The following is a 15513-nucleotide window of genomic DNA, read 5'->3' as shown; positions in this document are numbered from 1 at the left end:
GCTTGTTTAGTAATAATTGCATCGGTAATAGGATACTCTTGCTTTGCTTCCCCATGTGATGGAAGAATGTAAGTAACACTTTTTCATATATTACATAATTTTAACTTATAGAGAGTAGCAAGCACTGCATTTAAGTGATATGTATATGTATATTTCTCTACTATCTCTGTTTGTATTTAACCCCTGGAACCGACATGTTCCTGGGTATGACAGTCGGTTGATAGGTGTGTGTAGATGAGATCTTACCTTGGTCTCCATGGTAATGCCGCCACCCAAATCTTGCTTGCAGACCTCAGGACCGTATTATCAGATTCCTACCAGGGGTCAACATAGGAAATCCACACTCGACTGTTGGACAGTAGTTAATCGGTTAGGGAGACACTCACCAAATTGGAGTTAAACCCACCACTGGAAAGGATAATGTTGGTGTGCTTTAGCAAATATAATGGATAGGGTTAAATAATACTGGCTCCTGTATTGCTAAGGTGGGTCAGGAAATGAGCAAGTAGCTTGTTTATAAGGTATCTGTGCAGCAACATCTCCTAACACAATATGATAAGAATGTATGCAACCAATAAAGCAATATGCATACACTTATACACATAGTAGTATCTCTATGATAATGCGGTCACAGTACCATCAGACCATCAAAACCCATAACTCGTAGTTATTGGCGCACTTGACACTTGCTGGGCCCTCTCGCTCACACTTGTTCTTAATTACAGGTGCACATTTGAACTAGCTAAGAGTGCATGAGCAAAATGACACATGATTATTATTATTGACCGTTGAAACACTAATGTGCTCAAACTCTATAGTACCGTTGGCATGCTTATGATGGTGTTCTGGGCCACGTGTTGAGTGAGCAAGCTCTTCGCAATAAGAATACACAGTCCCAGGGACCACCGTAGCTGCTTCCCTTATTAAACCTGCAACACAGTCTGTGTAGAGTTGACCCATAACAGGTTAAAGCTTGTATCAGTGGAGTAATCTCTGGCTTTTATTTTGCTAAGAATGGTTGGAGCATTTTAGTGTGAGGACTAGACCCTTAGTTCAGATGAGTTGGCAGTAACTATTAGTAACCCAGTATGTAGTAGTATGAATGGGTTACAAGGTTACCCACATTGTTCTGGGCTTTTTGATAATATTGTGTTCCTGTGGGATGCTCACAGGTAGACACACCTGTACATTGACTGCAGCTTTTGGTAGCAAGGCTCTCCTATTGCAGAAATTGCTGGCTGCAAGATCTCTCCACAAGGGCAGATGCTTGGAAGAATGGTTGTAACCTTCTTGCCCACTAGAACAGGACTAAGCTAGACACAAGCTCTCCTCTTGGTCAGGATTCCAGGGCATGTGGATGTACTCCCTCCAAGATGGGACCCGATCACATTTCTTTCTGATTCAATCTCGCTGGTCTGCTCTCTAGGGGCTAGATTTACTAAGCTGCGGGTTTGAAAAAGTGGGGATGTTGCCTATAGCAACCAATCAGATTCTAGCTGTCATTTTGTAGAAAGTACTAAATAAATGAAAGCTATAATCTGATTGGTTGCTATAGGCAACATCCCCACTTTTTCAAACCCGCAGCTTAGTAAATCTAGCCCTAGGTCTTCCACACTTCCTCTCGACTCGCACACTTCTAGGGACTCAGGGAGGCTCTCCTCTTCCATTTCCTTCCCCCAGTGCACAGCATGCTCGGGATGTAGTGTGTGTGTCCAGGGCTGCCCCGGAAGTCTGCATCCTCTCCTCTGCTTGCCAGTTCCAGAACAGCAACGACTCCATCCCACGAAGCAGAGGGGTTAAATCTAGTTGGTTCAATGCACATTCTTAACGCATATTATTGCTAATGGTAAAAAAAATAATGTAAGCTAATGACTTGTACACACTTTCTGTCAAGTGTTCTCTATACTTTACATTAATTTCAATGTTGCATTTAGTGTTCAGAGCTGTTCAATGCTTGCTAAAAATACAATGGCATTCTATGGGAGCACTTGCTTAGATTTTACCCAAGCATTCACCAAGATGCATTTGACCTGCTAATCTAAAAAAATACCACCTCACCAGATTCAATATTGTCCACTTCCCTTGTTTAGAGAATATCTCCCATTATCCATATTATAAGGATGCGCAAACACTAAAACCAAACCAATACCAATTAACAACCAATAAGGAAAATAAGTTTTAACATGACCTAAACAAATCTATATAAAATATATAATCTTTATTGACCTACAATTAAAATACATGAATTCACTACTGCAACCTTTAAAACCAGTGAAATAAAACGAAGTGACCTGGTGAATTAAATAAAAATAAATAATAAAATTATGTTGCGTTGCACTATTTCCCATTTTATTAGGTATACCTGCTTGTTAGTGCAAATATCTAATCGGTCAATAATGTGGCTGCTGCTCAATGCATAAAGGGGAAGAAATGTGATTTAAGTGACTTTGTCCGTAGAATGATTGTTGCTGCCAGACGGGATGGTTTGAGTATCTCAAACTGCTGATCTCCTGGGATTTTTGCGCACAACAGTCTCTAGAGTTTACAGAGAATGTTGTTGCTCCACGAGGTTTCCTCTTCACAACAACAATGCTGACATTTGAAAGGGGCAGCTCTAGCAGGGCAGAATAACTGACTTGTTGGAGAGGTGGCATCCTACTGCCTAATTTTTGATATATATATGATTGCACGCACACTGATTAGCCACAACATTGAAACCACCGATAAGTGAAGTGAATAACATTTATTATCTCATTACAATGGCACCTGTTAAGTTGTGGGATATATTAGGCAGCAAGTAAACAGTCATAATGGGCAAGCATAAGATCTGAGAGACTTTGACAAGGGCTAAATTGTGACTTGGTCAGAGCATCTCACTCCAACACGGCAGGTCTGGTGGGGTGTTCCCACTATGCAGTACCTAATGGGGAACAAAGGCTAGCCCGTCTGGTCCAATCCCACAGAAAAGCTACTGTAGCACAGATTTCCAAAAAAGTTAATGCTGGCTGTGATAGAAAGGTGTCAAAACACACAGTGCATCGCAGTTTGCTGCATAGCCTCAAACTGGTTAGAGTGCCCATTCTGACCCCTTTCCACCGCCGAAAGTGCATACATGAGCGCCAGAACTGAACCATGGAGCAATGGAAGAAGGTGGCCTCGTCAGATGAATCACATTTTCTTTTACATCATATAGAAAGCCAGGTGCGGGTGTGTTTTTTTCCTGGGGAAGAGATGGCACCAGGATTGCATTGCAGTGACCTGGGCAATATTTTTCTGGGAAACCTTAGGTCCTGGCATTAATGTGGATGTTACTTTGACAAGTACCACCAACCTAAGCATTGTTGCAGACCAAGTACACCCCTTTATGGCTACGGTAGTCCTTGATGGCACTAGCATCTTTCAGCAGGATAATGCATCTTGCCACACTGCAAAAATTGTTCAGGAATGGTTTGGTTTGAGGAACATGACAAAGAGTTCAAGGTGCTTGTTAGGAACTCCCAAGTCAGTACAGTGAAACTCGGGAACTACTCTGAAGGCCAGGTGTTCGCTGGAGCCCCTAGTGGTGGGGACAGACTGGGCTGCGGGCCGACCGAGGGTCGAGTAACGTATACTGACTTAAAGGAGTTCCCAGAAGTGGAGTGATTGGCGGACTGTAGTTAAGAAGAATCCTAGGTCAAAGGGTCACAGGCACAGATGCAATATCCAAAAACAAGCGAAGGGTCAAACTCACAGGCAGAGAAGCAAAATCCGAATTCCAGGCAAAAGGTCGAGGTCAGAAGAGAAGGGTCACAGGTCCAATAACAAGCAGGGGTCAAAACACGGGTAGTCAAATCCAAGGTAGCAGGAACCAAAACAGATAGCACAAGCAGGCAGCAGGACTGAGGACAGAACGCTATAACCGGCAGTGAGGTTATAAATACACAGAGGGACCAATCAGGGCTTGCCCCTGAAATATACCCACTTGCAGGCTAATGCCTGCTAATTCAGCCCACAGGCTGAATTCAAGCACAATTTACAAAATGCGCGTGCGCGCCCGACTCTCTATACCGCCGGGACGCCGCGCTGAAGGAGCGTCTGACCGTTGCCTTAGCAACGGTCGGGTGCTGGGCGGAAGTGACGTCCCGGTCGTCAAGGTGACGGCTGGGACGCTAAAGGAACCAGGAAGCGAGCCGCGGCGGCTCGTAACAGTGCTGACTCCAAATTCCCCAGATCTCACGCCAATCGAGCATCTGTGAAATGTGCTAAACTTAAAGGATCTGCTGCTAACATCTTGGTGTTAGATTCCAGAGGACACCTTAAGAGGTCTTGTGGAGTCATTGCCTCAACAGGTCAGAGCTGTTTTGGTGGCACAAGGGGACCTACACAATAATATACAGGTGGCTTTAATGTTGTGGCTGGACTGTGTGTGTGTGTATGCGTGTGTATATATATATATATATATTTATTTTAAGAGATATGTAGTACTCTTTTATTGGTACCTAATTTTTTAGGAGTGCATTAATGAGTGGTTTTGTTTATATGTTCCATTTATATGTTTTTATTGGTTATATAACTTTATTATATGTTATTATTATTATTCTATGTACTGTATATTTTATACTTTTATATCTATGTCCCCTTTTGGCATTATATGTTTTTATATAGATATATAGGGACTTGCGTTTATGACATTATTTAAATGTCATTCTGACATTAACGTGGGCTCCACACAGTTTGCCCTTATCCAATATGGCCACCGCTGTATCCCCTTATAGGGATACTGCCCACATTCTATAACCTCCTGTCGCATAACTAACTTCCACCTTGTAAACCCCTAAAGGGTACAGGATTGATGCCACCATAAAGATTCTTACTACATCATCAAAAAATGAATACATATGTATAGCCGCTGCATCACGAGTTAGAATGCCGTTTCGCGCATGCGCGATGACGTAATCGATGACGCGGCCCAAAATGGCGCCGCGCATCGCATATAACTGACCAAAACTTTCATACAAGCTATTCTACTACTCCTGATGAAGTTCTTTGAATGAACAAAACGCGTAGAGCCTCTACACCATATCTGGAAGACTACTGGTTATACTGCTGCACCCTGAGACACATACCATTAGAATATCCTGCATTGAGCTTCTGTGTGGAGCCTGCTGAGAGACTTCTATCACCTAAAGGGACGAGACTGCAGACCAGTCACTTACAGATAAGCCTATTTTAAGCATATATATTGTGAGTTTGCACTCTAAATGCTATACTTGAATAAAATGTTTACATAAAATACTACACCATATGGCTTTTTATATACTTCCTTTCATGATGAGCGGATAAGTTTGGCGTCGCGGTTGTTTTAGAACATACATTTTATCCATCGTTAAGGAGAATTGGTTGCAGATCATACTCCGGGATTCCTAAGGAGCTACTATACAGATAAGCGGTTTGATTTTATATATCTGGTACGCACACCACTTCTATTAATCTGCACGATCAATCGTAGATCATCTTTATCCTGTTTTACAGTGTTTATGAGTTACCTGCGGTGCATCTATTCAGACACCATTCTGTTTAACTCCTCTGGACTATTTTGTGTACATCTGTGCTTATATGTTTTTTCAAGAGGATTCCAATCCTCTTGAAAAAGTCGAGTGACGAAACGCGTTGAGGGGGATAAGGCGTTTTCTGTTTCTTTCCGTGGATCACCATATCTACCCCGGCCAGGTTGTTTTGAGAGATCCGTGATTACCATCCGGAAAGACTGCAGCTAAGCCTATATTTGTTATATATTCTGTACGGGCGCGTTTTATATATATTAATGATTTTATCTTTGTAATAAAACATTTTTATGGATCATATTGATATGAGCTTATGTTGGTACCCAGTTTTGAGGAATTGTTGGTAGCCTTATTTGGCATACTACACCATAATAGTTTTGCTCTGAGTCCATAGTAATCTGAACTTCTGGAGCCATAAGGACTGGACATCAAGGAGTCTATATAGGATGTCGGGAATCTAATTACAGATAAGCTGTTTATTATTCGTCTTTTGGTACGAGGCCAATTCACTTGTTTGCCACATTGAGAAGACTAATTGTTGGTCATTTAATACACTATGCGTGGCGCTTCTCTTTTTTTGTCTTATATATATATATATATATATATATATATATATATATATATATATATATATATATATATATATATATATATATATATATATATATATGATAAAAAGACACACATGTTACAATCATCTTTCCTACCTTTCTTCCTCCATGCTTCTATTAGCTGGGGATATATCACCTAATCCAGGTCCCCCTCACTTTTCCCACACACATATATCTGAACACTACCGAAATCCAGCAAATCTCAAACGTAGCACCTGTCTCCCCTTTCTTACAGAGTCCTTTAAATGTGCCCTTTGGAATGCACGCTCTGTTTGTAACAAACTTACCGCTGTACATGATCTCTTCCTCTCAAACAACCTAAACCTTCTAGCAATAACAGAAACATGGCTCACGCAATCAGACACTGCCTCACCTGCAGCCCTTTCACATGGTGGTCTCCATTTCACCCACAGCCCCAAGACCATGAAGCGGACAAGGAGGGGGGTTGGACTATTTCTCTTCCCACAGTGCACGTTCACAGTTCTACCAAATGTCCCATCACTCACATTCACATCTTTTGAAGTACATGCTGTTAGCAACATGCATAGAGAACGGGTTAAAAATCCTGTCATCTATCGCCCCCCTGGACCATATCAACAATTTCTTGAACACTTCTCTGTGTGGCTCCCTCATTTTTTATCCTCTGACATCCCCACCATCATCATGGGTGATTTCAACATCCCTATTTCTAATCCACGTTCCAATGCTGCTTCCAAACTACTCTCTAAATTTCTCTAGACTATGCTCAGTTTCTGATTTCCTTAACATTCCTTTCCCCCTCTCGGATCATCACCTTATTAGCTACTGGCTCACCCCCCAGTTCTTTACCCTCCCTAGTGTCTAACTCTTCCAAGCCTCCTCACAACCGCAGGAATATCAACTCTATTGATCTTCAACAGTTTTCCACCTCTCTCCAACACCCTCTCTCCCCAATTTCTACATTCTCCTCCCCTTATCGGGCAGTACCTCATTTTCACCAAACCCTTGCAACTGCCCTTGATCAAGTGGCTCCAGCGACACTACATACTCCGCATAGACTTCGTTGCCAACCGTGGCAGACTAAGGTAACACGAACTCTACAAAAACTTTCTCGTAAAGCAGAACGTCACTGGCGTAAATCTTGTACCTCTAATGATTTCATCACATATACTGGTATCTACCACTCCTATAGAAATGCCCTGGACACTGCAAAACAAACATACTTCCAATCTCTCATCTATGCTCAGGCTTCTAACCCCAAACGCCTCTTTAACACATTTACATCTCTTATGAATCCACCCGCCCCAAATCCTCCAACTACCATCCGTGCCAAGGATCTTGCTTCCTATTTCAAGGACAAAATAGATAAGATCAGACTTGAAATGGTATCATCTCCCTCGACAAGCAATCAGCTGAATTCCTTTGTAGCACCCTCTGACACTCTTCATTTGATCCCACAAATGAAGAGGAAGTTTCTACTCTCTTCTCATCTTCCTACTTTACTTCCTGTCCTCTTGATCCCATTCCCTCAAAAATTGGTAGATCCCTGTCTCCTGTGCTCATTCCCCCTCTAACTAAAATCTGTAATCTATCTCTTTCTACTGGTATTTTTCCATCTATATTCAAGCATGCAGTGACTACTCCCATTTTAAAAAAACAAAATTCTGACCCAAACTCTCGCAAATTACCGCCCTATCTCTCACCTCCCATTTCCCTCCAAGCTTCTTGAGAGAATTGCCTACACTCGCCTCACACACTTTCTTACAGCAAACAACTTATTGGATCCTCTTTAGTCAGGCTTTCACTCTCAACACTCCACAGAGACTGCTCTGACCAAGGTTCTCAATGATTTAATCACAGCAAAAAGTAAAAACCATTACTCTCTTCTAATTCTCCTGGATCTCTCTTCTGCATTTGACACTGTTGACCACACTCTCCTCATACAAACGCTACAATCCCTAGGTCTTGAAGGCACTGTCTTATCCTGGTTCTCATCCTACCTATCTAATCGCTCTTTCAGTGTTAATTTCTTTGGATCCACCTCTGCTCCGCTTCCTTTATCAGTTGGAGTACTGCAAGGCTCAGTCCTAGGACCTCTGCTATTCTCTATCTACACCACTTCTCTTTGAAAACTAATAAGCTCCTTTGGATTTCAGTATCATCTCTATGTGGATGATACACAAATCTATCCTCTCCTGATCTTTCACCATCTGTGTTGTCTCGCGTTTCTGACTCTTTCTGCCATCTCATCTTGGATGTCTTCTCGCCAACTTAAACTTAATCTTTCAAAAACTGAATTAATAATATTCCCACCCAAAAACAGAAGCTTCCTGCCTGACATTTCTATTTCTGTTGATAACATGACCATAAATCCCACCCCGCAAGCTCGCTGCCTAGGTGTAATCCTTGACTCACAACTATCATTTATTCCCCACATCAACTCCATATCTAAATAATGTTACATACATCTAAAGAACATTTCCAGAATACGCACATATCTGACACAAGACACTGCAAAAACCTTCATTCATGCACTCATCATCTCCCGCATCGACTATTGTAATTCCCTCCTTACTGGTCTTCCCAAAGTCAGACTTGAACTCCTACAATCTATTATGCACACAGCAGCTAGATTGATTTTCCTTGCTAACCGTTCTTCCTCTGCTGAGCCACTCTGTCAGTTTCTACATTGGTTGCCTGTATTTCAACAAATCCAATATAAAATTTTTCTACTAACATGCAAGGCCGTCAACCAAATTTCACCGACATACATTTCCTCACTTGTCTCAAAATATCTCCCAACTCAACACCTCCGTTCTGCACAAAATCTGCGTCTCTCTTCCACTCTCATCACATCCTCCCATTCTCGGTTACAGGACTTTTTTCGGGCTGCACCCACTTTTGTGGAATTCCCTCCCTTGCACAGTAAGACTTTCCTTTAGTCTCCAAACCTTCAAGCGTTCTCTGAAAACCCACCTCTTCAGACAAGCTTATGATATTCCTGAACCACCATCTTAATCTCCCCTATTACCACCCTCTACACAGCTAACACAAGACAACAATCCTCTGACCAACATTGGTACACACACAGCCCACTCAATACTTTTACCTTTGCATTCTAGCTGGTCCAGTGTGCAATATGATGTAGCACATGCCCTTGTGTTTCAAACTCCTATTGTCCCATAGATTGTAAGCTTGTGAGCAGGGTTCTCTTACCTCTCTGTCTGTATGTATTACCCAGTATTGTCTTATTAATGTTTGTTCCCAATTGTAAAATGCTACGGAATTTGCTGGCGCTATATAAATAAATGTTGATAATGATGATACATACATATATGTGTTTTATCTATGTATAACATAGTATGCCTTTTTATCTTTTTTTTTTTTTGTCTTATCTTTTAGAATCTGGGATTTAGGAGGAAACCAAATTGCAATGTTTATGCTGAGTTCCCCAGGGATGAGTGTGGCTTGGCATCCAGAAGAAGCTTTCAAGGTATCCACTTTTCTGTGTTTAATGTAACTGCTTTAGAGCACATTTTGTGCTTAACAAGAATATTTACATTATGCTACAAATAGTTGTTCATGCAATAAGTAGAATGGTGTATTTCAGCACATGCAGTTATTCAGCTATTTATTTTTTCAAAACACTAAAGTAGTAATGGGATAAAAGCATATCACGGCCATTACGGTACAATATTCTGCCAGATTTCAGCATGGAAAACACACACTTACCTCACTCTGCTATGTCTCAACCTTGAAAGCCCAACTAGATTCACATAATGCCATACATATTGTATTCCCTGCTTATATGGAAGTATCACCTTTTTAAGTGTTTTTTTTTTTGTGTGAAATATATGTTTTAATGTTAAGGATGTGTATGTCTAAGTAACCAATATTATTCCTTTCCTCCAGCTAATGGTAGCGGAGAAAACTGGCACCATACGTTTCTATGACTTGACAACAAATCAAGCCATTCTGTCTCTTGAGTCCATGCAAGTGCCTCTTATGTCTGCAGATTGGTGCTTAAAAAATACATTCAGAGTAGGAGCAGTTGCAGGGAATGACTGGGTAATTTGGGAGATGCCTAGCTCCAGGTTAGTGTTTGCCAACTTTTAATGTTACCTTTATAATCTTTATTGTCTTTACTTGTTAATTCTGATGCTACAAACACATGCTCTTCTGTTTAAAGTTTAAGTGGACCTATCAAGTCCATAATTGTAAATAAAGATGGCTGCATAGTAATAGATTGTTTTTCAAGAACATAATCTAATCCCCCTGGTTACATCCTCCCATGCTCGCATCCAAGACTTCTCCCGCGCTGCCCCCCTCCACTGGAACCAGCTCCCCCGCTCCATCAGAACTTTCCCCAACCTGTCCAGCTTCAAACGTGCCTTAAAAACCCCCCTCTTCCTTAAAGCCCTCCAGTCCCCCACCTAATTGACCTCCTCCCAGTCTCCCCCTACCCCCCTCCCACTCCTGCCCTCCCTCCCGTCCCCCTCTCACCTCCCTCCTGTCCATTCTCCTCTTCCCCCCTCTCCGTCTCTGCCTCTGTTCTCCCCATTCCCTCCTCCTACCATTGCGTCTCTGTCCGTCCTACCCTCCCCTTAGATTGTACGCTCCTTCGAGCAGGGCCTCCTCTCCTTCTATTCTCCACCACCTTAACTCTGCTCTCCAGCTCCATGTCTCTTCCACGAGGTCCTCCTGCCCTTATACCCCTCTCTACCCCGCTTGGGGCTCTCACCTCTCATCTAGCTGTACATTGAGCTTCGGAGTTACTGTGCTTTATGTTAACTGTACCGTGCTGTCTCACCCTGTATCGTGTTTCTGTCTGTCCCTGTACGGCGCTACGGATACCTAGTGGCGCCCTATAAATAAAAAATAATAATAATCTAAAAAAATTCACTAATTTATTCAGCACACCCTCCACAAACACCTCACTCTAGCCCCTATTGACCAAAATTGTAGGTCTGTGTTGATGTGTGATGTTGAGAGCATGAATAGTCACTAAACAGCCAGCAGTCACATCACAAGAAGCTGGCACATTTTCACCCTTCTCATTAACTGACTATAGCCTAAATTTTGTTGTGCCCTAGCACATCATCATTATCATCATTTATTTATATAGTGCCACTAAATTTCATAGCACTTTATAAGTGGGAACAAACACAGTAATAAAAAAAATTCTGGATAATACAGGCAGACATAGAGGTAAGATGATGAATTGACTATAGCCTAAGTTCTGTTGTGCTCTGACACATGCAAGGTGATTAAGCTATAGCTTGGACAAATTTAAAAGTCCTACAACTCTGACTAAAATAGTGTTGCAAAAAAAGTGCCAGAAAAGTTTATAAATATAATAGTAATGTCCACCATGCTTGTGAGAGAGAAGTCATTTTTGAATAGATCCCAAAGATGTAAAAGAGCTTTTGGGGTCTGGGTGCTCCGCCTCTTGTAGGGTTTTCACAGGATCCACTTCTGTGACATAATGTAAGAGGGAAACACTGGAGGGATTTTGGGTATAGTATTTCTGGATAAATGAAGTTATATGATTGATTGGCAAGGGAGTGGTCAGAGGCTGTAGCAGCACCATTAATAGTTAATATAGAAAGGCTATTCTAGTGTACGCTTATATATTCTATAAAGTGAAATTCTATAGAAAAGAGAAGGAAAGTGGAGCTATTATACCACCAAATTATCAGTGTAAGCACGTCATACCTAGTGCTATAGAAGCACTTCACTTGTAAATGATAAACTGCAATAGTGAGCACCAAATAGTTGTCTTTATGATTAATATATATATATATATATTTCTTCGTTTCCTCTGAACCACACTGTCATTTGATTCACTTACATCCAGAATACCTATATTGTGCTAATTTTACATATTTTCACAATTATACATTTGTTACACGGTTTAAAAGCAATAATTGTGACAGCTCCTTATGAATAGTAGTGTATGCCTACAATATATGTATATATTAATATATGATCCCCAAACTTTTACAGTACTACTTTTTTTTTAAATATATGCATCACAATTTATTATAAAATAATATATGCATGATTACTATAAGCTGGAATAACATTTTTGTATTCATTTTAGCTACCCTCAAGACAATAAGCCTGTACATGCTGACAGAGCAAGATATTTCAGGTGCTTATATATTGTTCTAGTTTTACTTTTTGTTTTCACTTATCCTAAACCCCATTCTCCATCTAGCCTTCTAACCCAATTCATAACTTGAAAATGCAGTCATACTGCATTCCCCTTAGATCTGCACTGTTGTTTAGCTCTGTAATGAATTTATTTTTAGTCATCCTATTTATGTAAACATGAGAACTAAAATTCCAGGAACTATAGTTTTAAATAATAAAATGTTTATATATGAAGGTACCATGTACTGGTCATTGATGGTCTAGTTTTGCTTTTGTAGCTTTGGTAAAAAGTGCAGGAGTATTCCTAACTTGGCTAGAAACGACCTAAACAGTGGGCAAAAGGAAAAATTTATAGCACAAAAAACTCAAGTGGCAAAGCATAACATATTCACTAACTCTAGCAGTGACATCACTCGCCATGAACCAGTTTATGTGTGTATGTGAATCTACTGGTCTGTGCAAAACAATAATGTTAACTAGGAGACCGCAAGCTTGCGTAGACTTGTGTGCTGCCCCAGAGTGGTACAAGGTAAAGAAGCTCCCTCTTCTGAAAGAGAAGGAATTGGGCAGATAGCATGCTTTGGTCCGTATAAACACACTAGTTATTTGAGATATATTCTCTTGTAAATGTATTTATTTTGTCTAGGTGGTCCAAATGCAATGAAAACTTGTTTGCAACCACGGGATGTCCAGGAAAGATGAACAGCCAACTTCTCATCCATCATTTAGGGCATCCTCATGTAAGTCCATGTGACAAATATTGTTTTGTTTGAAGACAACGATCTTCATGCAGGCGTGTTAAAAAAAAAAAAAAAGTGAAAGTAGCAGAAAACATACTGTAACATAGTAAATGTAAAAATAAGGAATGATAACTAATCTAGTAAGTAAGGATTTTACTCCAGATTCTGTCAATTTGTATACATTGCCCTCCATGCCTCATTATATAGCATATTACCTTGCATTAGATCCCCATTTAAATGAGAAAACACCACGAAAGACTGGAACTCAGCCTACACCAACATGTAGCATACATTTAGACATCAATTTAACACCAATATATACATACACACATATATATATATATATATATATATATATATATATATATATATTATATATATATATGTGTGTGTGTATAGAGCAATTTCCAATGTGGACGTTTACCATGTGCCGTCTTTTATCTGTTTTAGCCCATCCTCATTGGCTCTGCTCCTGTGGGATCTGGACTCAGCTGGCACAGGTCATTGCCTCTCTGTGTAATCGGAGGTTACCGCAAGCTTTTCTTCTGGCTCACCGAAATGTAACTGTACAGGGTGGTGAAGAGTATAAACTTTGTATAAACATCTGCTTTTACTGTATTTATTTTCAGAAACAATTCAGAAAAGGTCACTGTAACTCCATGCTAAAGTTAAAATGACATGTTTAACTAAAGAAATGTAGTAGAAACAACATGAAAGAGTTTGCCGTTAGTCTTATGCTTGACAGAGGGTAAAGATGATCCACAAAGAATTGCATTGACTTTGAGGATCAATGAGACAGTTACCTATAAATTTAATGTTATTTTCCTTGATGGACTCAGCGTGTACTCCTCACTTATTCCCAGGTCTTTTTAGATTCAGACAGCACTCTTAAGTGCCAAAACAAACTGAGTCTAGATGGAAGCAATAAAGGAGTCATTCTAGTCTGTCCCATTTCACAATAATGTCAGAACTGCAGTATAGAACAAGTGCATACATCTGCTTTGCCAGGGTCATGTTTAATTAGGCCTTTTGGACCAGCTGGATGTTGCCATAAATCTCTTTCAGGCACAGTATCTGGTCATGAAAACATTGTGTTTAAAGCTGTTTATAGATCTTGTGGCACCATATTCTAAGGAATGTAGACAGTGATATATATGTTCTGTATCTGTAAGCAGTTTATGCACACTGTTAAAGTGACCCTATACAGTATTTTTTAATTTTGTATTTTTGTAGTGTACATATTAATGGATGAATGAATAAAAGTCTTGTTAAAAGATTACCTAGTTTTTATGATGTTGGGAAATCTACTTCCAGAGCTCACCTGTCGGTCGTATTAAAGTGTGATAATACTCCTGCATTACCATACCTTTGTGGTGTTATCTTGTGACTAGGGATATGTGTGCCCTCATTTGTACAGATCATTAAGCAGGGGAGCTTAATTAGGTCTGTAAAAGGACCAGAAATCTTGAGGAAAGTTGTTGCATACACAATGCCCTAAATTTGCTTATAGCCACCACAGAGACCATATGCAATTATGTCTACTATATACATTGAACTGTGCTAGGCATAATACATACACTTTTTTAAGGTTAAAGTACTCTTTAAGACTCCTAACATGGGATGGCACAGTGCTTAGCATTGCTGTCTCATAACGTTGGGTCAATAGGTTGCATTCCAACCAAACCACCATCTGTGAGAAGCTTTTATGTTCTCCTTGTGTTTGCATGGGTATACTCTGAACTTCCTCCCACAATCAAAAACATACTGACCTGATAATTAAATGTCTCTGGAAAGCGTTGCATAATATGTTGGTGCGCTATATAAATAATGGTTAGTAATAACATTTGTAGAATGTACAGAGGTGTATAAAAAGACACGTAGGGTTGTTACACAGTTTGTGAGATAAGTTTGTTAGGGGTGTTGGGGTTTGAACATTTAGTGCTCTAGATTTGGTCAACTTTATATTTCCTCTTTGAATTAAAGTTTTGTTTAGTAAGTTAGTGATTTTTTTATTTATGTTGCATTTCACTATAAATCGTTTAGTGACATGTTTATTGCCAGTGTTCACACTAGACATTGTGATGTGATTAGAGCAACATCAGTATGACTACCTTGTGGGGGGGTAGGGGGGGTGGGGGTTTGTGTCAATCATTTTTATTTATGGAGATCCAAAAAAGAAGACCACTTACCCTCTTGCCATTTTATTGATATTCTAAGGTATGTGGGTTTAATGAGTACTTGGCAGTTAAACTCCAGAAAATATAAATAGAATAAGGCAATCGCAAAAGTATAAGTTATAAGGCCTAACTTGGGATGATAAAACAAAGGTTGATGGTAGTGTATCAAAGTGACAATTTAAGTATAGATACAGCAGGTGAAATAAGTATTAAACACATCAACATTTTACTCAGTAAACATATACTTAATGTGGCTATTGTAATGAAATTTACACCAAATGTCAGCAACAACCCTTGCAATCCACAC

General features: G+C 40.1%; 2 protein-coding genes across 2 annotated transcripts in view; both read left to right on the top strand.

Moving 5' to 3' along the window:
- The window catches only part of NUP37 (nucleoporin 37), a 48258-nt gene extending 33950 nt beyond the window's left edge, over nt 1-14308 (top strand). Inside the window, exons 6-10 of the mRNA XM_075205311.1 lie at nt 9536-9626; nt 10046-10227; nt 12237-12287; nt 12936-13029; nt 13480-14308. Coding sequence (XP_075061412.1) covers nt 9536-9626; nt 10046-10227; nt 12237-12287; nt 12936-13029; nt 13480-13593 — 532 coding nt within the window. The 3' untranslated portion in view covers nt 13594-14308. The remainder of the gene's footprint in view (nt 1-9535; nt 9627-10045; nt 10228-12236; nt 12288-12935; nt 13030-13479) is intronic.
- The window catches only part of SYCP3 (synaptonemal complex protein 3), a 746653-nt gene that overhangs the window by 371127 nt on the left and 360013 nt on the right, over nt 1-15513 (top strand). The gene's annotated exons all lie outside the window — the stretch shown is intronic.

Source organism: Mixophyes fleayi, chromosome 4 (genome assembly GCF_038048845.1).
Source record: "Mixophyes fleayi isolate aMixFle1 chromosome 4, aMixFle1.hap1, whole genome shotgun sequence".
Taxonomy (NCBI): Eukaryota; Metazoa; Chordata; class Amphibia; order Anura; family Limnodynastidae; genus Mixophyes; species Mixophyes fleayi.
Note: the sequence above shows the minus strand (reverse complement) of the source record. Positions and strands in the feature narration are given on the sequence as shown.